General features: G+C 55.5%; 1 protein-coding gene across 3 annotated transcripts in view; it reads left to right on the forward strand.

Annotated features, from left to right (window-relative positions):
• Window positions 1-18,309, forward strand: part of OLFM1 (olfactomedin 1) — a 34,840-nt gene extending 16,531 nt beyond the window's left edge. For 2 of the 3 annotated variants that reach the window (XM_082617249.1, XM_082617248.1), the window contains exons 3-6: window positions 317-472; window positions 2,522-2,741; window positions 10,196-10,302; window positions 16,613-18,309. In XM_082617249.1, the coding sequence (XP_082473375.1) occupies window positions 317-472; window positions 2,522-2,741; window positions 10,196-10,302; window positions 16,613-17,287 (1,158 nt within the window). In that variant the 3' untranslated portion in view covers window positions 17,288-18,309. Of the gene's footprint in view, window positions 1-316; window positions 473-2,008; window positions 2,330-2,521; window positions 2,742-10,195; window positions 10,303-16,612 lie in introns of those variants that run through there. The other variant, XM_082617250.1, reaches the window with a different exon arrangement.
• Window positions 18,310-26,144: the final 7,835 nt, after the last annotated feature.

Consider the following 26,144-nt stretch of genomic DNA (forward strand, 5'->3'; position numbering starts at 1 on the left):
AGAAAAAAATCACCCAAAGCCATATGCCTGGAGCTATGACCAACAGGGAACCAGAGGTCCCTGCACCCCTGGTTGTAAGAACACATCCTGGAAGATGGCAGAAGAAATGTTGACCGAACCAATTTGCTCTGTTTGGGGGGTTCTTGGTCATAACAATCCCTGCTACTGGTGATTAACTAGCAAGTCACGCACGAGCCGCTTCTGGCTCCCAGGGGGCTGGCCACGTGGAAAAGGTCACTGTCGTTCGTTAGGAGGCAAATGAGGTCTTCGGGCACCTGCTGCAGCTCCGTCCTTGAATCTGTTGCCTTTTTGACAGGTGCAAAACATGTCTCAATCCATAGAGGTCCTGGACAGGCGGACTCAGAGGGACTTGCAGTATGTGGAGAAGATGGAGAGCCAAATGAAAGGACTGGAGTCCAAGTTCAAACAGGTGGAGGAGAGTCATAAGCAACACCTGGCCAGGCAGTTCAAGGTATGTGTGCTGCTCCCCCTCCTCCTCCCTCCCCCTCCTCCCCTCCCCCCTCCCCCTCCTCCCCTCCCCTCCCCCCTCCCCCTCCTCCCCTCCCCTCCCCCCTCCCCCTCCTCCCCTCCCCTCCCCCCTCCCCCTCTTCCCCCTCCCCCTCCCCCTCCTCCCCCTCCTCCTCCTTCTCTGAGACTGCATAATTCCCCTTCATGCTCCCACTCTCCCTCCAGAATAGCAATTTGAGGCCAGGAAGGAACCCAGCAAGGATGCTCTTTTTCTTGCAAAGGGCAGCACTCCTTGGAAACCTGCCCTCACCCTGGTTTGGCGAAACTCACCTTAAAAGGGGCAGAGTTGAGGTGCGGTTTTCACACCTATTAGCTTCTGAGGCCAGGGCCCCAGGTCCCAGCCTCTCCAGCCAAGTTGCAGATTGGCTGGGAAGGCACGTGATTGGTCCTTCCCGACTCAGCAGCTGCTGCAGGTGAATCACATTAGCCAAGGATTAGCTTAATTGATTAGAGCCATTTCTGAACAGGGATCACTCAGGGCAATTCTTCATATCTGACCTAATTTAGCTGTGACAAGGCTCACTGTAGATTTGCAGGGAAGGAAGAGAGATGCCAACATCTTTCTCACTTCCGAGTAAGTGTTCCTTTTCTCCATGTAACTCTGGACATTAAAGCTGGAGTTGGTTTGACCTAAAATTATATATACATATGTACAAATATGTATATATACACCTAGAGTTTACTCAGCTTCAGAATGGTTAAATTGACAAATTATATGCCCCTTAATTAAGGTATACATGCATGTTAATTAGAAACCTAGCCCAGATGTAAATAAATGGGTCAAACTACACAGCCCCGCTGGACTGGAAACTGCTGATGCTCCTAGGTCTTCCTGCCCTTTCTATGCTAATGTTTTCCTTTGATGTATGCTCCCCGCATGAAGCAAGAAGTAGTTCGCTTGTAAAAGCAATACATTATGTAGATGAAATGGCAAGCTAATGAACTTATAAATCGATATTTAAATAAAATAATAGGTTGATTCTGTTGAGGAGAAATGAGCCAGTTGCTCCTGGTGGGTGCAGGTGGACATGTCCTTGCTTCAGACATGTCATCAAGAATTATCTCGGAAGGAGATTTTGACCTGCCCGACCCCAAAGAGCTTGTGTCTGTCCTCGTAAGGCCAGCACTCCCTTCTCTGGGGTAGACTCAGGTTCCTCTAAGGGTGTCTTCAGCATCTGTGGGGTGGCTCCTCTTTGCAAGCACTCTGTCCCGGTTCCCAAATCTGGGGCACTATGGCTCTGAGGGGAGAAAAGCAGCCCCTTGCCTTTGACCACACTTTAATTGCCTTAAACACTTTTCGGCAGAAATTGCTGTGAGGGCATCTACATAGCTGTTAAAGCAGTTTGTCTGGACTGACTCTAGCCTTGAAGTGTGACTTTTCTTTTTAAGTGACCGTGAAGATATTTGTCTGTTAATGGCTATCTGTTTAAGGCAGGCTAGTAAGCTAGTTCTTCAACAGTTTTCATTTTCTTGCTTGCAGGGCTAACTTAAAAGAGTTTTTTCAATGCTGCAGTGACTGAAGAAGCAGTCCACTCCCATGTAACCATGACAGAGGGCCAGAGAGCTTTTTTGCACCCTGCATTTTTACTATTATTTCCCGTTACTTAGCACCATACCCCTAAGGAACCTTGAATACAACCAGGATCTCTTTTGCATGCGACTGCAGATGCATTTCATGAATAGTTTGAACCCTTGTCAATGCATTTTTTGAAAAAAAAAAACCAAAAAAAAAGAAACTTTGTGTATGTGACTTAAAGCATGTAACCTTCAGATGTTGCATTCTAAACTGACAATAAAGACCTTTCCCAAATATGTTGGTGTTCTGAAGACTGTTTAATATGCTCTTCTAACTCCTGTGGACCAGAATAAATCAATCTATAAACAAAGCGGGAGTGTGGACATTTTCCCTCACCTAGGGAGAAGCCAGGCCAAGGCAGGGTGTTACAAGTTTTTGCACGCATCGCACTGAACCCAGCTTATTTTAACCTTGCAGGCGATAAAAGCGAAAATGGATGAACTTAGGCCTTTGATACCTGTGTTGGAAGAGTACAAGGCCGATGCCAAATTGGTATTGCAGTTTAAAGAGGAGGTCCAGAATCTGACGTCAGTGCTTAACGAGCTGCAAGAAGAAATTGGCGCCTATGACTACGATGAACTTCAGAGCAGAGTGTCCAATCTTGAAGAAAGGCTCCGTGCATGCATGCAAAAACTAGGTAGGCCCAGAACCCTGCGGGGCGGGGCCCTGCACCGCCCACCTCCCCACTCAGCTCGCTCAGGCTTAGGGAGTGGTGCTGAAGTGGACAGCGCCCGCCCGGCATCAGCGAGCAATGGCTGGATTAGGGCTCCTGGGTAGGGCTACCTTGACAGATAGCCGAGGGAAGTAGGCGCCACCTGTCCTAGGGCCTTGTCCAATCCTGTGCAGAGGCCAGCTCACAGAGCCCATTGAGCTGCACATCTGGAAAAATGATGTTAGATGTTACCTACCATCTGAAGAACGTGTGTGTGTGTGTGTGCGCGCGCGCGCACACGCATGCATATGTGTGTGTTGGGTGACTTTTTAAGACACACGTTTTCATAGAGCGGGAAGCATACATCTTAAGGTTCCCTCCAGCTTGCGAACGAGGGCTGATGGAGCTCCCTGAGGTACTGAGTCATGCAGAAAAATCCATCACGTCACAGTGGAAGACTTGCCATTCGCAACAAGCCAGGGAGTCCCTCCTGGTGCCTGGAAGGGGTGGGACTGGAGCCGGCGGCCCCTGGGCTCCTTGGAATCTTATTTGTGGTTGATACCCACTCACCTTACCAACTTTCGTGTTAATTGCTTTAGCAAATCTTAACGTGTCAGCGTCGGAGTCCACTTTTAAATAGCGCATTTTAAATCCCGATTCCATTTTCAGGTTTTCTTAGGAAAGATTGGCTGGCCCTTCCACCCACTGTTCTCTAACACAGAGGTTATTCATTTTCATATGGTTTACTTTTTAGAGTAACTTAGGGTAGCTTTTAGGGTAATTCTGCTTTATGAAAAAGTTTCCTTTAGGTTTTATCTGATGTTTCCTCTTGATTCCCTTTTCATCCCCCACCCCCCACACATGACAAGTGCCTTATTTTAAACTTAAAACATCCCAAAAGAACAAATACTTAGAAAAAAAATCCCCATTGCTATTAAGTGGGAGAGAGAGAATGTTCAAAGGACAAGGAGATCGAGTCAGCCAACCTTTTTGTTTGAAGAGGTTCCCACATCTAGTTTATTTTTAATGCCGTTCTAGGTGCCCTAGTAAAGCTCCCCCGCCCGGGAGAGGGCAGTGAGCAATGCTGGGAGCATTAGGACGAATCCGTTGTGATCTGTACACTTGTATCACATGAGGGTTTATCTGCTGTGGTTTTTCAGATATGCTTCACGGCACCCACGTCCTGGTGTGTCCGGGACTGGGTGACCTGGGACAGTCCCGGGGAGTGGGTCTGGGCTGGACGGTCTCTACCAGCTCTTCCCATTTCAGCATTCAGGAGTCAGCGGGAATGTTTGCAGTGTTACTGGTTATCAGGCTTATTAGTGGTTATGGGACTCCGTGAATACTTCTGGTGGGCACTGTCCTTGGGTTTCTACCCATAAAGCTCCCTCTACCCTAAGCTCCCGTCACCTCTCTCCAGACCCTCCCACGCTCCCCCTGAGGGTTCTCGGCCCCTGGGGGTTTCTTTGTTACTTATTTCTCCACAGTAGCATTTTTATTCCCTGGTAGACAGACTGTGTAGACCAGTGGGAAACCAAGATTAAACCTTCACATTTTCCATTAACGGACGAAGGGGCCACATGGAAATTCAGAGGGCAAAGTTACAGCTGATGAGAAGCTAAGGGTCTTCCCAGGAGGATTCTGCGCTTCCCAGACGAGCAGCCTTTGTGTCCGAACTCGGCCTATTTTTAGAAGCTGGGTGAATTCACTTTAGGGCTTGGGATCTTGGGGCTTTCACATGGTTCCCCTTGGGCCGCTGAAATGGCCAACTTGGGAGTAAGGAGAGAGGATGAAGAGGTCCCCGGAGCCCTGTTCTCCACCACTGAGTGCAGTCACTTCTGCGCTCAGAAAGACCTTGACCTGTAGGTGGACCTGCTGAGTCTTCGGGCAGGTGGGCGGGGATCCGTCTTTCACCAGCACTCGGGTGGGTGATGTGGGTGAACACCGAACCGAGAACCCCCATCTGGGGGAGGCAGGGTCCTAAAGTGGTAAGTGCCACTCTGTGGCCCTGAAGCTCAGCCAAGGCACTGACCACTTGGCGTTTCAGCTGCCTCTTCGTCTGTAAGCTGAAGGCGTAGGAGTCCCTGTGCCCTGGGGTCACCGTGTGAGTCCACAGACACCATTCACATCACGGGCTGCGCACTGTGCCCAGCACAGTGATAGGACACATAGGCAGGTGGGTAGGTAGTACACGATAGCTAGACATGATTGCTAGGTAAAGAGACAGCTAGACCGATGATAGGTAGGTAGGTAGGTCAGTAGGTAGTTAGACAGATGATAGATAAGTAGGTGAGTAGGTAGGTAAACAGATAATACATAGAAAGGTAGATAGACAACAGATAATAGGTAAATAGGTAGTTAAGTCAGTAGGTAGGTAGTTGGATAGACAACAGATAATAGGTAGATAGGTACGTAGGTAAGTCAGTAGGTATGTAGGTAGGATAGACAACAGGTAATAGGTAGATTTAGCTGCTGCTGCTTCTCCCGCTTCCTAGGTTTTCATTCAAGTTCCGTAACTTAAAGACCCAACCAATATCCTGTGTCTGCTTATTCTAGTCTTTATTTTAGCCTTGCAAATAGGTGCCATCTTAGCCTGTTTCTTTGCTGAGAGGTTGCCGGTGAGCATAGAACAGGGGAAGCCAGCACTGATGCTGTCCTGGGCGGTTAGGACTTCGGAAGGTGCAGTGTCTCAGAGGTCGGCAGGTTCTACCTCGGGCTCCCCCGCCCACCCCCGGCCCCCCGCCACCTCCACCTCTTGTCTCCTGGGTCTGAAGTCTGACTGTAGGTTCCTTTTGCTCTGGAGAACAGCATCTCGGTTACCTTCCTGGTGTAATTATGGGGAAGAGGGTCTCCCTGCAGTTTCCCCAACGTGCTCTTAATTAGGTCTTTATTCTCTTCAAATGGATGTTGCTGACAATTCCATACACAGGAAAAAAAAAAAAAAAAACAAGGACTGTAGGTTCCATTGGTTTTCTGTTTCCATTTTTAAATCCCTCTCTTGATGGGACTGTATGTTTTTCCTAATGGCCCAGCCAGAACGTGAATCTGAAAGTCTGATTTCTAGAACTGGATATTGGGCTCAGCATCTCTCGGGCATCATCCGGAAGGGAGGCGGGTCCCCACGGCTCCCCTGCAGTCCCTCTGGTTCCCGGGCAAGGCAAGGGAGAGGCGGAGCTGCCCGGTGACCCTGTCCCCCGAGCTTTCACTGCCACTCCGTGGAGAGCCTGCAGAATCAGATGCCCCAGCAGCTAAACCAGCCAAAAGCAGAGACTTAAGATCCAATGCAGGACACACACTCATGCACGTGTCCCAGGCATGTCACATGCCCGTTAGTGTCAGGCCTCAGTCCTGTCTGTAAAATGAGGGGAACTAGCTGACTTTAGGGCTTCCCCCAGCTGGACCGTTCTGGTTCTCCGGTGCTAAAGCCCTCTGTAGGGAAGGTCGGGGAGACAGAGAGAGGGGCCCTTACCTCCTCCCCAGAGGCCGGGATGGAGACGGGTGAGTGAGCTGCTCCCAAGGACAGCGGATAAGTTAGCCCATGCGGATTTGCACTCAGGATTGAGAGGGAAGTTTAGGGTGTCTCAGTCTGCAGGGGACCCACTAGGACAGCGAGGAGGGAGGGGACCCGAGTCCAGGTGCCGCCCACGGCAGTGACCTCAGTGGTCCCAGCAGGCAGGCAGGTGTCCCCCCAGGTTCCTTCCGGGAAGTGCTCGGGATCGCAAGAGGTCTCTCAGCGCCCTCGTCCCTGCCCAGGTGCGGAGGGGAGATGGGCGTCCAGGGCGGCCCTCGGGGCTCTGGGCCTGGGCTTGCAGGGAGGCTGCTCCGTCCCAGGCTAGCTCTTCTGCAAGGACATGCATCTGTCTGAGCTCCCAGCTTTGCCAGCTCTTCCAGCTTAACTCTTTCCAGTCTTTAGTGGGGGTGTGCAGGCCCAGCCTGGGTCGGGGATACAAGCTGGGACAGAGGCAGATGGGCCTGGAGGCCGGGTGGTCCCGGGACCCGTCTGCCTGCTGTGGAGCAGTCAGCCCCCTCAATCTGGTCTCTGGCCCGGTTCCTTGGCGGGCACGTCGCCCTGGGGCCTGCTCAGGCTCCTGTCAGAGGTCACTCGGGCTGTTGTTCAGAAGTGGCCTCCTTCTAGGAATAGCAGGAGCCACAGGATTTCATCTGCGGAGGCTGCTTTGTCCAGGCTCCCAGCTTTGCAAGGCGGCCTCCCTCCTGAGACCCGTCCTGGGCTCTCAGGGCCCTCCCAGCTGAGGGTGCTGTGCCTGGAGCCCAGCCTCCTCTGAGATGGACCTCCTCGGCTTCCTTTCCCTCCCCATCCACGAAGCCCGAGCGCTCATGACAAGAGAGGGACACTTTCGTGAACAGAACGTGCCAAGATTCTGCCTCGCGGCTCTGCCGTGGGGCTTTTTTAGATCCCATCAGTTCCCGAGGTCTTGGCAGAGCCAGTTTGGATGGAGAACCAAAAATAACTCCGTGACTCAAGCAGGGCGGGCAGCCTCCATCCCCAGTGAAGAGCTGAGCCCACAGCCAGGAGTTGGCCAAGCAGGCCTCCCGGGCCAGCTGGCCCTTCTCTGCTGCCTCCTCATCCATGATTTTAAGGCTCCCTCCGAGAGGCTGGGGGAGGGTGGGCTCAGCCCCTCGGGCCAGGGTGCACTGGGGGAGACCTCAGCCCAGGGCAGGGCGGGGCTAGGGCTGGTGCAGATGCCCTCCTCCCGCCCCCCAGTCCCCCCACAGACGGTCTCCCCTTCTCTGCAGCCACGTGTGGGCCGGACGCAGTGGGACCATCCGGGGCAGCCCCGGGCCTGGACTTGGCCACAGTCTCAGTGTGAATCCATGGCCGCTGGCCTCACTGGGCACTTATGCGTGACGGGCATCCTTCTAGAAGCTCCCCACTGGTTAACTGCTTTAATTCCCACCACCGCCTCTGGGGTGGGTATCCTTCTGGCAGATAAGGAAGCCGCCCTCAGAAGAGGCGGCCCACCTTCCCCACCCCCGTCCCCTCTGGCGGGTTACGTGGCGAAGCAGTGGGCTGAGGGCTGACGTGGATTTTCTGGGAGAGGGATCGTTATACCTCTCAGTTCCTGAGAGGTGAGTCATTTGTTCGTTCATTCATTCGTTTTGGACAGCTCCCCCAGGCGGAGCCTTGCGGGGGGAGGGGCGTCCTGCCTGGGGCCATGAGACCCGCAGGCCCGGGGCCACGCCCAGGGGGTGTGCAGGCCCAGCCTGGGTCGGGGAGGCAGGGTGGGTGCCGTCCAGAAGGGAGCGGGCTCAGCAGAGGCATCGGTGTGGGTCCAGCCACAGAAGACAGGACGGCAGGCGCGGGGTGGGGGTCTGGCTCTCCCTATGGGGGTGGGTCCGAGCGAAGGTAGGGAAGCGAGAAGAGCTGGGCAGGCGGCCGAGCCGGGCCTCCACCCGCCATCTTCACCTTCTGAGTGTGATGTAAAGGATGGATGTCTGTCTCCTTCGGGGGAGGTCGTCCCAGGCCGGGTGTGGCCACTGAAGGCTGGGCAGGGTGTTGGCGTGAGTGGACATCTCACTGGGAAGTGTGCCCGCGATGGAGCACCAGCAGGCATCCCACCCGGGGCCCCCGATCCGTGACACCCTTGGGGCCACAGTGCCTTGGGACTTCTCCTTCCAGGCAGCAGACAGGACCACTGTCCCTGACTCAGCGGTGGGGAGGCACTGCACGGGACATTCACACAGGGCACTTTGCTGGCCTCTGGGCAGCAGGGAGATGGGCTGTTTCTGGTGTTCGGAGGGTCTGCTGTCTCCCGGGGGCAGCCCAGAACCCCCCAGGGTCACAGAAACAAAGAGGGTGCTGGGGGGAGCTCAGCCTAGTGTCCTGCTTCTCCCCTGCCCTCCCTCCTCCAGACGGAACCCTCAGGGAACCCCGCCCAAATTCTCAAAACTCTCGTGAGATGAGAACTTGGTCTGGGGCTCTCGTGGGCGCGCACGCTCTCGCGAGATTTCCGAGAACCCACTTTTTTCTTCTCGTTGCCGTAGATGTTGGCAAACCTGTGCGTAACGTCCAGTCCCTTCGTCCTCTGTCCTCCCTCAGATGAGGGGTTGTGGACAGGGCCGGGCAGACTTGCTGTCTGCAGGGACCCTCGCCTGTCTGCAGACTCACGTACCTGCCCTGCAAGTGATGGCCTCGGGCCTTGAGGGGACAGTATTTCAGTGGGAAAGTATGCAATTCCTCCTGAAAGGGGAACAGGCAAAATATACACTGGGAAGGGATGGGCGAGTAAAAATAGTTGAGTTCCTTTTTCGAATCTGGGCCAGAGGCGGCAGCCTGGGGAGCGGCACCGCAGGGGCTTCTGAGCGGGGCAGCGTGACTTGATGGGAATTTGGCTGTAAAGCCGCCTTTCTTCTGCTTGCAGTCGGCTCTTAATCCTGGTCCAAAGCCTCCGCGTTGCCCAGATACAAGCTCTCCTGACAACACAAAGAGACAGAGGCATCAGGCACTGGGCTGGGGGTCCAGGGCGTCCACTTCTCCAGTCTTGTTCAATGATGCTGATGGATTTACTTGCCCCACTTTAAGTTTGGGGAGAGAGTGGGAGGCACCCCAGACAGTGCAGAGGCGGCCATGGGCCCCTCCCCGAGGCCGGGCCACCTCACTTGTTAGGATGACCCCCGGCTAAACCACGGTCCCTGGGTTAAGTCACTGGCAGTCTTCTGAAAACGTGCAAGTGTCCTCTAAACTTTGCAGACTGACCTCTACATCTGCTAATACAGTGGCAGTTTAGCAGAGCAGGCAGAGCTGGGGAGTTACACGCAGGCCTGGCCTGGAAGAAAGGGAGGGCATCCTAGAAGACACACGTCCCCACAGGGCAGGGCCCACTGCCTACGTCGAGAGGCCAGTCGGCTTCTGAGGCTCAGGAACCTTTTGCCCTTCTGAGGCTGGCTGAGTTTACTTATTCCGGAAGGCTTCAGGGCTACACACACAGGTTGGCATCCAGGTGGCAGGAGGGGGATTTCTGCTGGGCATGGTGGCTGCCCGGGACTATCAGGGGCAGTGGGAAGGGCGCTGGGCCGTCGGGAATGTCCGAGTGTCGGTGTGGCCCCGAGCGCATCCCGGAAGGAGCGCCCTTCCTCCTGCGCTGAACCGCGGATGCACTTTCTCCTTAGGAGGTCTAGCGGCTGCCGCCCCCGCTTCCCAGAGGAGAAAACTGTGTCTGGGCGAGGCTGACCGCCCCATCGGGAGGTGCAGCCCTGGCACCCCCGGCCCGAGGCCCAGGGGGCTGCGCCCCGCTCTCTGCACCCGCCCTGGCCTCCGTTGCTCTCTGCTTGGGGGAGGGGGTGGTGGCCTCTCTCGCCTTTGGGGCTGGGGGTGCCACGGGAAGAGCAGGGCAGGGATGGCTGAGAAGCAGCCGAGGGAGGGGCCGGTATTGGGGCTGGGCCCAGGCACTCACTCCCCTGCGCTGTGTCCTCTCTTGCAGCGTGTGGCAAGCTGACGGGCATAAGTGACCCCGTGACCATCAAGACCTCTGGCTCGAGGTTTGGGTCCTGGATGACGGACCCTCTGGCCCCAGAAGGTGATAACAGGGTAAGTGCTTCCTTCATTGGATCTGGGTCTGGGGCCGGGGGGCTGTGGACGAGCGAAACTTGGTGCCCCCGGGGTGGGGTTCCAGGGACTTTGGGGAGAGGCCCAGGTCCCTTGCCGAGGTCCCTGTACTAAGGCAGAGTCACAGACCACGGGGCGGGTCCGAGAACGCCTGCGACCCCCTCCCCGGGCGCGGCTCTGCCCCTGGGAGCGGAGGGGCTGCCTCCGGGCTGAAACCTTCCCATGCTCACAGACCTGCCCCCGCTCCACTCAGGAACAGCATGGCCAGGCCTTCTTGTTTTAATGACTTCTCATTTGCGTTTCATTTGCCATTCCTTTCATGGCTGATGGAAACTCATGTTCTTTTTTGATTTAGGAGAAAAGTCATGTTCTTTTTTTTCTAGACTTTCCCCCCTGGATAAAAAGCTCATAAAAGGAGAGAGAGACCACCTAGTGGCACGTCTGTCTTGATCGGGATGGGGTGGGGGCTGCGTTCTGTCGTTGGATTCCCTTCGGGGCGTGGGGAGCAGAGAGGGCTGGCTGGCTGGGAGGGTGGTGCCTGGCCCACAGGGCCCAGGTGACATCCATCCGTCACCACAGCGTCCTTTGGGAGCGTTTCAGCGAAGGGAGGTTCCTAACGCCCAGGGTTCTGGCTCTTGGTGGAGGAAAGGAGCTGTGGGCATCCCTGTCCCTTGGTGGTCCACCTGCCTGACCGCTGGCACCCGGAGAGAACCCTCGCAACAGTCCAGGGCCTCTCTTACCCAGCCCCTTGCCTGCAGGACGTTTAGAAAATAAACACTTAAAAAAAAACTCAACTCTTCCTCTGGGCAGATTGAGAAAGGAGCTTAGGAATTTGAGAACCTCTGAGCCTTGTCTGGAGGATCTTCAGTGGGGAGGGATCTTGAGACTTCTGATCTTTGCTCCTCCCCCAGCCCCATTCCCACCCTTTAGACAGTGTGATCGCTTCCTTTTAGATCAGGAAGCGGCACACTTTCTCCTTTTGGGGGAGACGCCTGGGGTCCATGACGGGCTTTCCAGCGATCTGGGCGTCTGTCTTTTTATTCCACAACCTCCAGTGGGAGGAACCCCCGTCTCTCCCCTTCCTTACCCACCCCCCAGCAGGCCAGCAGCCTCTTCCCAGACCTCATCCCCGGGTCTGCAGGCAGAGAGTTCTGGAAGGAGAGGGCCGGCTACAGGCTGCAAACCCGGGAAGTGACCGGGTCCGGTATTTTGGGGGTGAAGTTTGTTTGTGTTTTGTTTTCTGAATGGTGACGGCTAGCTGGTCCTTGGAAGTTTTCTAAGAATTTAATTGGCCAATTAATTACCAGTTAATTACCAGTGAACCATTTAATTGGCCAATTGTTACCCTGACGACTCTTCAGTTTCATCCGCATCCCCCTGGAAAACACCACTTTGGTTCCGAGTTTGGTTAGGAGTGTGCTTGCCGCAGATGTCAGTGATAATAACAGTAATGCAGACATGAAAACAAGATGGTGATGCAGACCCTGAGCGCATGATGTATATATTGAAATACAAGAGGAAGTATTGGTTTCTAGGACACAGCGACATGTGTGCCCAGCCCTCAGCTGAGCGCACCTGTGCCTGGCCTGGTTTGGTCCCACGGCTGCCCTCCAACCGGAGATCATAGTTGTCTCTGCTGTGTTGATGAGAAAACCCAGGAGGGTCACGTGACTTGTCCAAGGTCTCAGGAAAGGCTGGCCAGTGGTTTTATTAACCATTTATTAACCGCGATGTTCCAGGTTGAGTCTTCCGAATCACCCTCCTCTCCATTGCCTTCTCCCCACCTCCTGCCTGCCCTCTGCCTGCCCCACCACACACACCCCACTGACCCAGCAGGCCTCTTGGGATCCGTGAGCTGGAACCAATGACCTTGGTGCTGCAGAGGACGAACCCCGGTCTAGAGGATTTCGCCCCATCTGACACCGCTGATGTGCCTCTGGGTCCCCATGTTGATGTCAATTTCCTTTGTTGTAGTGAGCGCTCGTCAAATTATCTTTTCTCAGAGATCACGTATCAGGGCTCCTGGACTCCCCCGGACCGTGAGGATGTAGGTTCATTTGCAGAGCCGCTGAGGTGGTGATGGATGCTTTTGGAAATTAGACACCTCTTTTCTGCTTGATGATTGACCACCCTCCAGGAAAGGGGGCCCTGGTGATGGACAGAGTGCAAGCAGGAAGGCGGAAGGAGGACCTTTGCAGGAGCTGACTGCTTGGGGCGGGAGGGAGGGGACCAGCTCGCTGGCAGGGGACCCTGGGGGCCTGTTCCAAAGCTTTGGGCAGTCGGCAGTCCTGCCCCAAGCCGTGAGGTCAGCACAGCCACCAACTCACAGCCTGCTAAGTGACACGTCCCCAGGTCCTGCCACTGATCTGGAAGGGAGCTGTTTTCTTGTGTTTTGATCTTTTCCATTCTCCGTCCAGTTTTGATCACACAGAGGAGACCCATAACTCACTCCAAAAAAAATAAGTCAGTGTCAGCTTCAGTGCAGGAGGCCACAGAGGGCGAGGAAAGAGGGGTGTGGCCAACAGCCAGGTTGGGGAATTGCCTTGGGACCCCTGTCCGGGAGTCCTCAAAGGGGCTTTCGGGTCCCCCTGCCTTTGTGCTGAGCTGTTAGAACCAGGTTAGCTCGTTCATTAAGCACCACCTGTGTGCAGGCACTGTGCTGGGCTCCATTGGTCCTCCACCCTGTCCAGAAGCTTCTGATGGCACCAGAGCTCTGGAAGCCATGCTCTCGTCACCCCAGGCTGTGTCCCTCTCCCGGGAGACCAAGACGCTGAGGCACGTACCTCTGACTGTGGACCCTTCGAAGGTCCGGCATCCACCATCCCCCTTAACAGCCGTGCTTCCGCCGTAGAAGTCCCAGGCCCGCTCACATCAGACATTGGTAAGGGGACCAGCCAGCCTCTGGCCCCCAGGAAGTTCATGTTCAGAGGGGTAGTCTCATCACTAAAACACGTCTCGTTTCCCAAACAGCAGTGAGCTCAGTGTAGTGTTTAAAAGTCTTTCCCTGTCATCTAAACAGTGTCACAGCCATCCAGGTATTTTATTCCTATGGAATCCGTCTTCCTGAAGGTCGTATTATCCGAACTGCTCGGTCACACTGTTTCGTGTGGTTGGGGACGGTCTTGGGGCTGCTGACCTTGCCCCCATTTCAACCCTCACTCCCCAGTGAAGCCTCCCACCTCCCCACTCACCTGTTCAGCTAAGGGCTCCCTTTAGAGCATCTGTCCCACCCGTGCCGGCTCCTTGAGGTCAGGCCCTGCCAGGAGGACATGTGACAGATGCCTGCCCCGCCAAAGGGAGGAGAGGACGTGGTCACGTTACTAAGCCAGGCCCTTTGGGCAGCTTCCCTCCCCCGCTCCGCCCCTCCCGGGTACATCCCTGCTGATGGGGCCAGACTCGACACCATCGCCCCGCCCTGCCCTGCCCTGCCCTGCCCCGAGGTGGCCCTCTTCACTAAAAAGCACATGAAAATAATAGGGACAATTAGGAAAACCCCACCGAACCGAAATGCAGTCAAGATGTGGGAATACCCAGGTTTTCTTACAGGGGAGCTGGCAGGCCACATCCACTCAAGGCGTGGCATTTACAAAGAAAGAATCCGGAGGTGGCTTTGTTTTATCTTTTCTGGCAAAGGGACCCTCATGGATGGGGGAGCTTGCGCACTGGCCTCAGACCTGCCGAGGGCACTCCTCTCGCCACTCGCCCGGGGGCCTGCCTTCTGCTGGCAGAAGCACCCGCAGCGGGGGCTCTGAGCCCTGCCGCCCCGAGGGCCCCTTTCTCCCTTGGGCTTCCCTGGCTTCTGTCCCCCGGTGTGTTCTCAGCTCTCCCCCTCCTCAGCCTGGGGCCCCACGGTCCTTCCCGCAGGACGATGGCCACAGGGAGCTGCAGCCTACATAGAGCATGGCCCTGAGGTCACCAGCGCCCGGAGGGCAGGGAACGAGTTCCCATCACGTGGAGAACAGGAGGCGCATGGCCACCTGGGCCACCCGAGGCATCCTGCCGGGCGGTGGTGGGTGAAGCGGGCATTGTGGTCAAGCCCAGGAGTGAGCGAGTGGAGGGTCGCCGTCCCCTTCTGTCTGTGCCCGTGAACAGAACCTGCTGTATGGGGTCGGTTGGGCATTTCAAAGGACGGCCTCGGGAGTCTGGGAGGAAGTGGCCCAGCGAAGACAGGCAGTGGGTGCGTCCTGTGCGAGATGCAGTCTGCTTTCTGGTGAACAGACCGTGTGGCCCTGGGCGAGACCCTCACCCCTGGGCCTCTCCGAACTGGGGACTTGGAACAGGTGGTCTCAGGGACCCTGCCGAACGTCCGAATCCCCTGGAAGCTTTAACCAGCCGATGCCCGGCTCTAACCCCAAGGTCTGTGTCATTGTTCTGGTGTGTGAAAGCTCCCAGGGGACCCAGCCAGGTTGAGGACCCTGGTCCCAGGCCTCCGCGGTTCAGATGCAACGGTTCTGGGTGGCATCCTGGAGGGGACAGGATTCCATCTGAGCCTTGGAACATGGAGCAGGCGGGGAAGGACAAGGCATTTGAGGTGAGATCAGAGTGAGCTCGTGGGGGTGGGAGGCACTGCCAAAGGCTCATCGCAGGCCCTGGGGGTCCCGTGATGCGCTCCTCTTTTGCACAGAGGGGCTCACTGGTGGCCTAAACCCTCCAGGCCGAGAGCTGGTTGTTACACATTTAACGCCTGTGCTGATTTTCTCTCCCACCCTAAATTGCCTTTTCCAAGTGTTGCCCCCTGCAGCCAACTTGCCAGTTATCGGAGGAAAAGGCAGTTTAAAAATCCTTAGAAATTGGATGCTGACTTCACCCGGCTCTGCCCACAGGAAGGATGTGCTGATCCCTGGGTGTCCAGGGATGCATCAACCCAACCGGGTCCCCACCATCAAAGACCCACTCGTGGGAGAGGCAGACAGAGCTGAGATGGGGGGTCAGGAGAGGGTGCAGCGGGGGGCTGTCACTTGAGCTAAGTCTTGAGAGAAGCAGTGAGCTCCCTGTCTGGGAGGTAGCCAAGAGGAGGCGAGATGTCAGGGCGTCTGCACATCACCCTGCGGACCACTGACACCTTCCGCCCAGCCCTGCGCTTGCCCCGTTCTAATGCATGGCCCACATCGCTGAGGGCTGCTCTGACGGAGGCTAAGGATAATGAAAAGCCTCAAATGAGACCCAGTCTTTAAAAAAAATGTTGTTAAAAACAAAAAGCACATCTGCCTCTAAGCATCTGAATGGATGTCTCAGGAACCAGGTTACAGGTTTTGGGGGTTTTTAAAAAATGTTTTAACGCATGCGCAATACCGTGTCTGAAAACTCCCACATCCTTAATCCCTCCTGCAGCCGGCAGAGCCCTTGACGGATAAAGCAGCTGCCTTCTTGCCAGACAGATGCGCTGGGAACGGCATTAGCCCGGCAGATTTTCCTCTGACTAACTGCATTGCTTTCTAATTTGCTCCCATGTTGGTTGAAAATGACTAAAGCGTTTTGTGCAAAGTCTAGACAGCCTTCGAGTCAACTGGCATTTAAGCAGTCATCGGAAAGCTCTTCTTCTTGTGACCCCAAACTTGGGCCTCTACTGGGTTTGTTATCTTGGTTGATTTGAGCAATCAGAGCCTTCTGGAAGCCGGGAGAGGCGTGACAGGACTGGGTGTGACAGAGTGATTACACTTGGAGCATCCCAAGTGCCAAATTAATGACGTCCCCCCGCCGGACTGGTGATTCAGTCCGGCCTGCTGTGAAGGCCTGGACGAAAGGAGAGGCCTGACGCACGAGCCCCCTGGGATATCGGGCATCGCCCTTCCTGGCGACCTTGATAACGGTCATCCCTGCAGACTGCCTGGTGTTGTGGGCACTTGTCCTCCTGCGGGCCCAGGCAGCTGTGCCCTCTGCCACAGCGTCCTGCTGGAGGGTGGTGTCACATGCTGCTGGAGGGCCAGCCTTCCCAGATGACCCACAGCCTGGGGGCAGCCCCACCCACTTGGCGGGAACAGCAGAGGGTGGCTGCCAGCCACGCCCACGGCGCGGCTGCAGGTCCCAGGCTGTCGGTTCCCACACCCTTGTGCGTGGTGTCCTTTCTCCAGGCTGGACGCTTCCTCCCCTGGTGGGGAGACAGCCCTGGCCCCTGTGAAAGGCACCCCGTGGGTTTGGAGGAAGGACGTGACCCTGTTGAGTCTATTTTCTCCCAGTCCTTCCAGCTCCTTCTCTGGGTGCCGAATCACTAAATCCCAAGTCCAGGAGGGGATGCCTACCCGGGAGGGGGCCCCCCGCTTCAGCACCACTGACAGGTCCACTGTGTCCGCAGGTCTGGTACATGGACGGCTACCACAACAACCGCTTTGTCCGGGAGTACAGATCGATGCTGGCCTTCATGACCACGGACAATTTCACGTCCCACCGCCTCCCGCACCCCTGGTCCGGCACGGGGCAGGTGGTCTACAACGGCTCCATCTACTTCAACAAGTTCCAGAGCCACATCGTCATCAGGTTCGACCTAAAGACAGAGACGATCCTGAAGACGCGCAGCCTGGACTATGCCGGCTATAACAACATGTACCACTACGCCTGGGGTGGTCACTCGGACATCGACCTCATGGTGGATGAGAACGGGCTGTGGGCTGTCTATGCCACCAACCAGAACGCCGGCAACATCGTCATCAGCAAGCTGGACCCCATCTCCCTGCAGGTGCTGCAGACCTGGAACACCAGCTACCCCAAGCGCAGCGCGGGCGAGGCCTTCATCATCTGCGGGACCCTCTACGTCACCAACGGCTACTCGGGGGGCACCAAGGTCCACTACGCCTACCAAACCAACGCCTCTACCTACGAGTACATCGACATCCCCTTCCAGAACAAGTACTCGCACATCTCCATGCTGGACTACAACCCCAAGGACCGTGCCCTGTATGCCTGGAACAATGGCCACCAGATCCTCTACAACGTCACCCTCTTCCACGTCATCCGGTCTGATGAGTTGTAGTCCCCTCGACCTGGAAGCCAAGGGTCCGAGTCCTCACCCACCTGGAAATTCCTGTGGAACAGCTGCCAAATTAATATTGGTGAGACGAACAAGGCTAATTTGGAAAAATCAGCAGCAGCGTGGACTCCGGCATCACGGGGTGGCGTTGCCCCCCATGTTTCTCGAGCTCCAGCCGGAGGGCGGCCAGTGTGGGAAGAAGCCCCCGTATATACGGCTGGAATTGCAGCCCAGGGCTCCCTGGTTCCCCTGCCCTGGTCCCCTTTCTGGTCAATATATTCAAGAAGTAAGGCACTGACTGTTGGCCAGTTGTTACCGAGAACAACCCACTGTTAGGATCGCATGGACTTGTCCGTAGATCATGGTCAGCTCGATGGACCTGAGTGTCGTGTCTCATTGAAGTCCCCCTCCCCTGGGCCTTGCTCGGTGGCCGAGGGGGCCACGTAGGCTAGTGTAACTCGCATCTCATCACTGCTGCCATCCTTGACCACGTGTTGTGTCTTAGATGAACTGTGCTGAGACTCCAAGTAGCCCGTGGACCCGAGTTAGTCCCCAAGAGCGGTGGCCGGCGTGTGTGGCGTGGACAGGCTCAGTGCCACACCGTTTGAATCCGCGTACCCCGTAGATACATCGTACAATGTCCGTCTGTTGTTTCCTCGAGGTGGTGACTTGTCTGTTTAGTTGATGCCATGAATGTTGTAAATGCAATGCCGTAGTTTGGATTAGTAAGTAGATGGTTTTTGTCTCTAAAGAGGAATAAAAAAAAACACATCAATGTTCGCCCTTGTAGAGAGATGATCAATTTCATGTTGCTAATCATGAAAGGAAATACCCTCTTCTTGTTAAATTATCTAAATAGTGTAACCCCAGATGAGAAGGGCTCATCTAGGGAAACTTTGGTTTCCAACGGGAAAAAAATGCTCCTGAGGGCAGCAGTGTGCGGAAAGGACATTTTTTAAGTAAAAAAGAGGGAAACTTTGTACTATCCGGTTATCTAAGGAACAATAAAAATATTAGGAGATGGCTTTGCTTCGTTTGTCATTTCAGAGGGTCTTAAAAATGACCGAGACTGGGCTTCCCTGGTGGCGCAGTGGTTGAGAGTCCGCCTGCCGATGCAGGGGACACGGGTTCGTGCCCCGGTCTGGGAGGATCCCACATGCCGCGGAGCGGCTGGGCCCGTGAGCCATGGCCACTGAGCCTGCGCGTCCGGAGCCTGTGCTCCGCAACGGGAGAGGCCACAGCAGTGAGAGGCCCGTGTACCGCAAAAAAAAAAAAAAAAAAAAAAAAAAAATGACCGAGACTTCCAGATCCTTGCAGACGTATTCCACAGCGAGTGCCCCTCTCAGAAGAGGATAGGGCACCGTCTGAACACAAGCCCCATTGGATCCCTAGGCACTCATCCCCCGCAAGGGTCGGAGCCCGAGAATCAGCTTGGAGGTCCCCACTCCTTGGGTGAATCTGAATCCGAGGACTACACCACTGGGAGTCCCACCCCACCCCACCCCACCAGGCCCCTCCAAGACACAGCTGGAAGGAGCCTGGGACAAGCACCCGCTTCCGACGTGGCAGGGGGCATCCACAGAGACCCTGCCGAAAAGTGAGCAAAGGTAAACCCAGGCCCTCTCTGGCCAGTTTGCTCACTAGGAGCACTGGGGATCCAGGAGGTGAGTGGCCAGCCCTGTCTGGGGTCTGGGTCCTTGAGCCTTGGAGACAGAGGACCTCGTGCATCGGGGGAGCCCAGACCACCATGGCTAGGCCTGCAGATACCAAGCCAGGCTCTGTCTCTAAGTGGGCCCTGAGGTCTCTGCAGGACAGAGCCGTTCTGGAGTGCCCTGGGGATTCACATGGCCAGAGAAGGCACAGGTCAAAGTAACTCTCCTTTCACAAGACAGTTGAGGACCGGCCTTGGCACTAGATGCCAAGGCAGGGTGTGGCGTGTGGTGACCATCCACTCCCTCCCCTGCCCTTCCCTCTGCTCTGGGGTGGCTGGCCTCCTTGGCAGGGTGGACAGCAGGGCTGTGATGTGGGCCTGGGGAGAAGCCAGCAGCCCCCGTGAGCTCAGCCCAGCTGGCACCGCACCCAAACCAGAGAGCAGAGGGGCGAGGTGTTTCCAAAACAGTCTTCTTCAGTTTCCATCACTCGTCCTGGAAAGAACCTGGGCGGGTCCCCAGGCAGGGGTGTAGGCGGCACTTAGAGCGGATGTACCTGGCGTTCGTGGCACTGGTACTCTCGGAGTCAGTCTGAGAACATCTAAGAACATCCGACTCCGTCCCCGGGGCCCCTCGGAGGCTGGAGCCACTGAGACGGCAAGCCGGTCAGACAAGGAGGCAGCGGGGGCGTGGGGACCGTGTCTGCTAGTCACAGTGGGCGCCGTTGGGATCCGGCCAATTGCTGGGAAGATATGGGATGAGAAGTAGGGTGGAGGCCATGCTTGTCCTCTCCAACCCCTCCAGTGGAATAACACACTGAAGCAGAAAAGAATGACCACTGGCCGGGGCTTGCCCGCTGTTGGGAGCCCTGGATCTCAGTCAGCTCGCCCATGAGAAATTGCGTAGGTCCTGGACCACTGGGTGGGGAGGGAGGGAGATGCCAGAGGACCCTGGAAAAGTGCTGGGGGTGTGGGCCAGCAGGGCAGCCTGGCGGAGGGGCGGCGGCCTTGCATAGTCAAGGGCCACTCCTGGGACCCTTCCCCACCCCCACCTCCCGCACCAGGGGCCACGTCTCTACTGCACGCTGGGGGCCGCCTAGACACTGCACTGCGAGGGGACGGTGCCGCCTCGGGCCTGACCCAGGCCACCTCTGACCCCAGCGCCCCTCAGCCTCTCCCCTCTGCCCACACGCTGCTGTGGGGCTCACTGAGCAGGTCTCCACCTCCGGGCACAAGGCGCTCCAGAGCCCCTTGGCCCCTTCCCCTGTGCCCTCCCCACGTCCTTCCTCCCCTCCCAGCTCAGAGCTCCCGCCTTCTGGAAGCTTCCCGTTCCCCACCTCCAAGGAGGAATCACTGCTTCTCTCCTGTTCCTTTAAAGCCTTCCTCCATCACCCGTGCTCTGGACTGCCCCATCGTCCCTGCATCTGGGATTCTCTTCTACCCAACATATTCTTTAAGATTTGGGGGTTTTTTACAACTCACCAAGCCCAAGACAAAATAATCCAAAAAATCCTTTCTTGCTTTCTTGTTGCTACTGGGTTTCCTTCGCCAGATACCCTGAACCGTGAGGAGGAAGCGGGGTGGGGGATGGTAGGAAACGCCTGACCCTCAATTAGAGCCTCATTAGCTGCAAGTCCTCCCCGAGCAAGAGGACTCGCACAGGCCACTGCCACAGTCGTGGCAGGACAAGCTGCAATGAAAACTTTTAGAAGTGGGAGGCATTTTCCTACTTTCATGCTTGCAAATTACCTTGGAGGGAGCCGGCACACGCAAAATCCTCCCCGGGAGAGACAGGAGCTGGTTCTTCATAGAACAGCCCTGACTTCAGTAAGACAGTCTAAGACGCCACCGACTTTATTCCCGGTGTGAAGCCGTGATGGGAGTCTGTCCAGGCAGGATCAGGCAGGGATTGTTAAGTAATTACAGCTGCAATTATGGGCCGAACTCTTCATAATTTCCCCTTAATGGCATAGGAGACAGCAAACGTACAAATACCTGCTCTGAGTCACCAGAAGACAAAGTAACGAACGACCTGATAGGTTCAGAATGGATTTGCTGTCTCCGGCTGAGTATTTGCCGGGGAAAATAATCCTCCAGGATATTAAATACGCAAGAAAAATGGTTCCATCCGACAGCAAATAAAACAACAGGCTTGCCACTAAATCTCCCGGATTTCAATAACTGAATATACTGGCTGATGGCAGAACATCTGTAGATGAATTTTCTTTATTAAAAGTTTGGCCTGGAATCAAAACCCAGCAGTTCTTTGGTGGGTACCAGAGGCCAGAGCATGAGATGCCCAGTCCTGGGTGCAGCGGGGTAGGTTTGGAACTTTTCTAGTTTCCGCAGGTTTCTTCTTAAAGGAGGCCTGTGATGGGTGACCCCACACAGCTGCCCAAGGAATTCACCTCTAGCTCCTGGAGTCGCGATGCCCTTGTTTAGGGAAGGCGTGCGGTGAGGGTGGCCGAGCTCTCGCAAGTGACCAGGAAGGAGGCATCTCTTGGGTTCTTGGGAAGTGCAGGGTCTCCAGACAGGGGCCAGGCTCCACCCGTGAGAAGGGAAAAGAAGGCGATGGTGATCTCAGGTAACTGAACGGACCACGGTAGGGGGTAGAATGTTGTCTTTAATTGGAACACTTAACGTAATCCCACTGGCAGATTATAAGTGGTAAAGATCGGGCACAGTCACCGCTTAGAAGCCGATGTTGGCACCTGCTTCCCCCGCATCCCTTTGACCTCACGCCACCTGTAGAAGAGGCACCAGGCTCCCCGTCCTCAGATAGAAACTGTCACAGGACATCTGAGCTTCCAACCCACGAAAGAGTGTCCATGTTCACAGGACACACCAGGCCAACACGGGGACACGTCGGAAACCTTCAGGCCGTTGAGGGTCCCTGGAGAAGGTAGCAGCTGGGCCGGGACTGTAGGCAGCAGGTAGTTCCTCGGGGCCCACGGGGAAATGAACCCCCAGAGGCAGCTCCCAGAAGCTGGAGCGGGGATTTGGGAGGGAGGGGGACTTGGGTCCAATCCTTGTCCAGACACCTGTGTAGGTGTGGCCCAGGAAGACGTGACACATGTCACTGAAAGAAGCATGATCCAGGGACTGTTGGTCCGTGAAGAGTGAGGCTGAGTCCCCAGGGCTCAGGAGCTGGAAGCCGGATCATCCATCTGATGCCCTGCGTCATCAGGCCCAGGCAGAGCAGAGCCTTCTAGGTGTGAAGGGGCTGGTCTGCTCACCATCAGGTAAGACGTCCCTTTCTTGGTGGCCCAGATCTTCAGTACTGAGGAGCAGCTCTCGTGAGAACCATCTGCATTTGATTTCCTTTGGGTGAATTGTTTCTGAAAAGGTCTCCTGGAGCAGGATTTTGCTTTAATAAATCTATTGTTAGAGGTTATTTTCACAGGCTATAAGAATGAGATATAGAGTCCTTTGAACCCAATAGCAAAGAGAGGCAACAATTTGTGCCTAAACCCTGCTTGTAAATTACACTGCATCTTGCTGTTGTCACATAATTTTCCCTGAAGGTGACATTAGGGACATGGAACTCATCCTTTTCATTGATGTGTGTATCCCATTGTGTAGATGTGGCATGGTGTGTGTCACCAGCACCCCCATGGTGGGTATTTGTGTTGTTTCTAATAGTCTGCTCTTAAAAACCATTCCACGGTGAATAATCTCGTGTAAAATCACATCACGTATTGCACATGATATGTGTCTTTGGGATAAAGGGTCTGAGGGTAAACGCTTCTGTTCTTCTGCCCAGTATTGTTGAATTCCCTTCCACAGGGGTTGCACCACTTTACCTTCCTTCTAGCAGTGTACGAGAGTGCAGATTTCCCCATGGAGTGCTTGGAAAATCTTTGGGAGTTTTCCAGTCTGGGAGGTAAGACGTGGTATCTCCCAGCAATCTGAATTTTCACTTCTCTTATCAAGAGTTAGGGAAGCATCTTTTGTATGTTGCAAAGCCATTGGCAATATTTATCTGGGAACTCTCAGTTCCTACCTTTTGCCCATTTTTCCCTACTCAGCTGCTGAGAATTTTCTCCCGTATAAACGTTAGGAGTTCTTTGTACATGTGGGAAGTCAGCTTTTGTGTTTCTGGGAGTTGCAAATATCCTGTTGTTTGTCAGTCTTGATCTTGGTTATGCTGGGTTTGTTTTAAATGTGGTCAGAACGATCAATTAGCCTTCTGATGCTTTTGGCTCTCGAGACACAGTAAGGGCCGTCATAACGAATGGACTCCTGTTTCTCTGGTGCTGATGCGGGCTTGCTTCTTACGTTAAGACTGGCAGTGCCTTTGGGGTTTATGTAGTGTGACGTGTGGGTCCACTTTGACCTTTTTCCAAAAGGCTGCCCAGCTGTCCCAACATGAGTTGTTACATGGCCCAGCTCCCCACCCCGAGTCCTAGGCTGAGGGTCCCACGTACTTAGGCTCCGTTTCCGGGCTCTTCTCTTTCGGAGTCTGTGTTTGATGCTATCACTGGAAATTCTACCGTTTCCATAAATTTCCATAAATTTGCCTAGAGGTGAATATTCATGGCCTCCATGACAGGCACTGACTCCACTGCTTTTTTTAAGATTTATTTTTATTACTTATTTATGTATTTATTTATGTTTGGCTGTGTTGGGCTCTTTGTTGCGGTGTGCAGGTTTCTCTCTAATTGTGGTGTGCGGGTTTTTCTCTTCTCTAGTTGTGGCGTGCAGGCTTCAGGGCACGCGAGTTCTGTAGTTGTGGCGTGCGGGTTCCAGAGCACGTGGGCTTTGTAGTTTGCGGCACGCAGGCTCTAGTTGAGGCGCGAGGACTCAGTAGTTGTGGTGCTCGGGCTTAGCTTCCCTGTGGTATGTGGGATCTTAGTTCCCTGACCAGGGATGGAACCCGCGTCCCCTACATTGAAAGGCGGATTCTTTACCACTGGACCATTGGGGAAGTCCCCACTCCATTACTTTTTTTTTTTTTTTTTGCGGTACGCGGGCCTCTCACTGTTGCAGCCTCTCCCGTTGCGGAGCACAGGCTCCGGACGCTCAGGCTCAGCGGCCATGGCTCACGGGCCCAGCCGCTCCGTGGCATGTGGGATCTTCCTGGACCGGGGCACAAACCCGTGTCCCCTGCATTGGCAGGCGGACTCTCAACCACTGCGCCACCAGGGAAGCCCTCCACTGCTTTTAACGTGCTCTTTAAAAGGTTTGTGTACAAGGATGCCTAATCCCTGTGATTGTGAAGTCTCACCCCAGGGGTAGTTATTCAGTCTGAGTGGGATTTTTTTTGCCTTCACCAATTTCATCAGATCAGCAAAGATTAAAGTAGTTTTGGGATGCTGTGTGTCTGTGAGGCCGTTCTTTGTTGTTCTAAACAGAATGTCTAAATCCAGAGACTTGGCCAGGACTCTAAAGCAAGCTGAGGTCCCGTCTTCTGGAGGATCTTTGGGGAAATCCCTTGCCCCATGTGGCGCCTTAGCTCGGCTGTCAACCTGGGGCTGCTCTGGACCCTGCGTTCTGCTCACCCTGCCCTCGGCTGGCCGTTGGCACACATGGCCTGTCCTCCAGCTGGTGAGTCACTACACGCTTATTCATCACACAGCAGGCAGCAGAAGATGCCAGAAAGGTGTGCCCGTAAGGATCCGGGCTCACCCCACAGTCCAGCCCCAGGTGCGGGTGAGTCACTGCGGTAGGCGCTGAGCAGGGCAGCAGAGGGAGGCGGAGGGCTGGCATCCGTCGCTGCTTCTCCCTCGCTGGGCAAGGCCGGCAGGTGGGGGACGGGGCCTCTTCTCTCTGTGCCCTCGATCCCGCTGCATCCCACGTGCTCACACCTGCACCCACGTGCCCACACCTGCACCCATGTGCCCACACCTGTACACACGTGCTCCCATGTGTGCACACACCTCCACCCATGTGCCCACACCTGCATATGCGTGCACATACCGGCACACGTGCGCACACAGTGGCTAATTCCAAGCACCTGATCAGCCTCGGAGCAGCTGCAGGTCAGCAGGCAGGCCTTGGAAGCCTCCTTGGCTGCCCCTTCAAGGTTTAATTTCTACTTTGGCAAAAGGGGAGGGGCTCCTGCCTGCTTCCACAGGAGACTGCATCCTGCCTGCCCTGGTCCAGGCCTCCCAACCTGGTCCAAGCCCTGTGCCGTCGATGGAGGGAGGGCACAGCTGAAGAGTGACATCACAGGACATGGGCTGCAGTCAGGGGCCTCGGGGGAGGGGTGTGGACGGAGCATCCCTTGACTCCCGGGCAGGCGACCACTTCTCTGTGACCCTCCGCCTGGGCTGGTGGGAGCACTGGGCATGACGTCGGAAGACTTCAGGGGTTCCAGCCTCGAGGCCAGGAGCCTTTTGGCCCTCTCAAACCTCCCCCTCCTGCCTGGTGAAACCTGTGTCTTCCCTCAGATGATCCCTCGGCCATTTGCTCCCCTTCAAAGGCACCTGACCCACAGAGACTAGTTAACGCCTTAACAAGTTAGCACGGCTAGTGAGTGGCAAACCTGGGACGGGCATCCCGGACGCCCAGCCCTCGGCTCATGCCAAGTGAAGAGCCATGTTTGGAGAAATCTGTGCGATGTCATACGCTGTCTGCTAATTGGCCCGAGTCCCCACAATTGTGGGGAGGGACCTGGGCTGCCCCCAACCCCAGGCCATTTCTTGTTTCCCCTGTCGGGCCCTGGAGAGAGGGCTGTGACAACACAGGTGGCTCCGGCAGCTGACTCTGAAAAGAAACAGCAATTTCCTTATTGATCTTTTCTTTCCCACCATGGGCTTGAAAGTAAGGTCGCCGAGAAGGATGTTGCTGGGCGCGTTCTTCATTGTTTCATTTCTGCTTATTGAATCTCCGGTTATTCCTGGAGGCCCGCCCCCTGCCCGCCCACTCCCAGAGCTTCTCCCATCAGTGGTGCCCGCGGATCTCCTGAACAGCATGGTCTTTGCCAGCAACACGAGCACAGACCCCTGGGCTGTCCACGGGGCCAGAGACCGCGTGGGTGCCCACCTTCCCACGACACCGCCCACCCTGTCCCTCCACCCAGCTCCTGGCTCCCGCCACCATCTCCTTCATGAGCGGGACAGGCTCTCGTACCAGCCGCTCATCTCGCTTACGCGGGCGCCGGCGCCCCGGTTATATTGGCGGTGGCAGGCCGTAATAAAGAAGACAAACAGCGGCTGCATCGGGTCATTCAGAGGAGCTGATGTTCACTCAGGAAGGGCCGGGAAAGGA

Source organism: Mesoplodon mirus (genome assembly GCF_964341445.2).
Source record: "Mesoplodon mirus genome assembly, chromosome: 1".
Lineage (NCBI taxonomy): Eukaryota > Metazoa > Chordata > Mammalia > Artiodactyla > Ziphiidae > Mesoplodon > Mesoplodon mirus.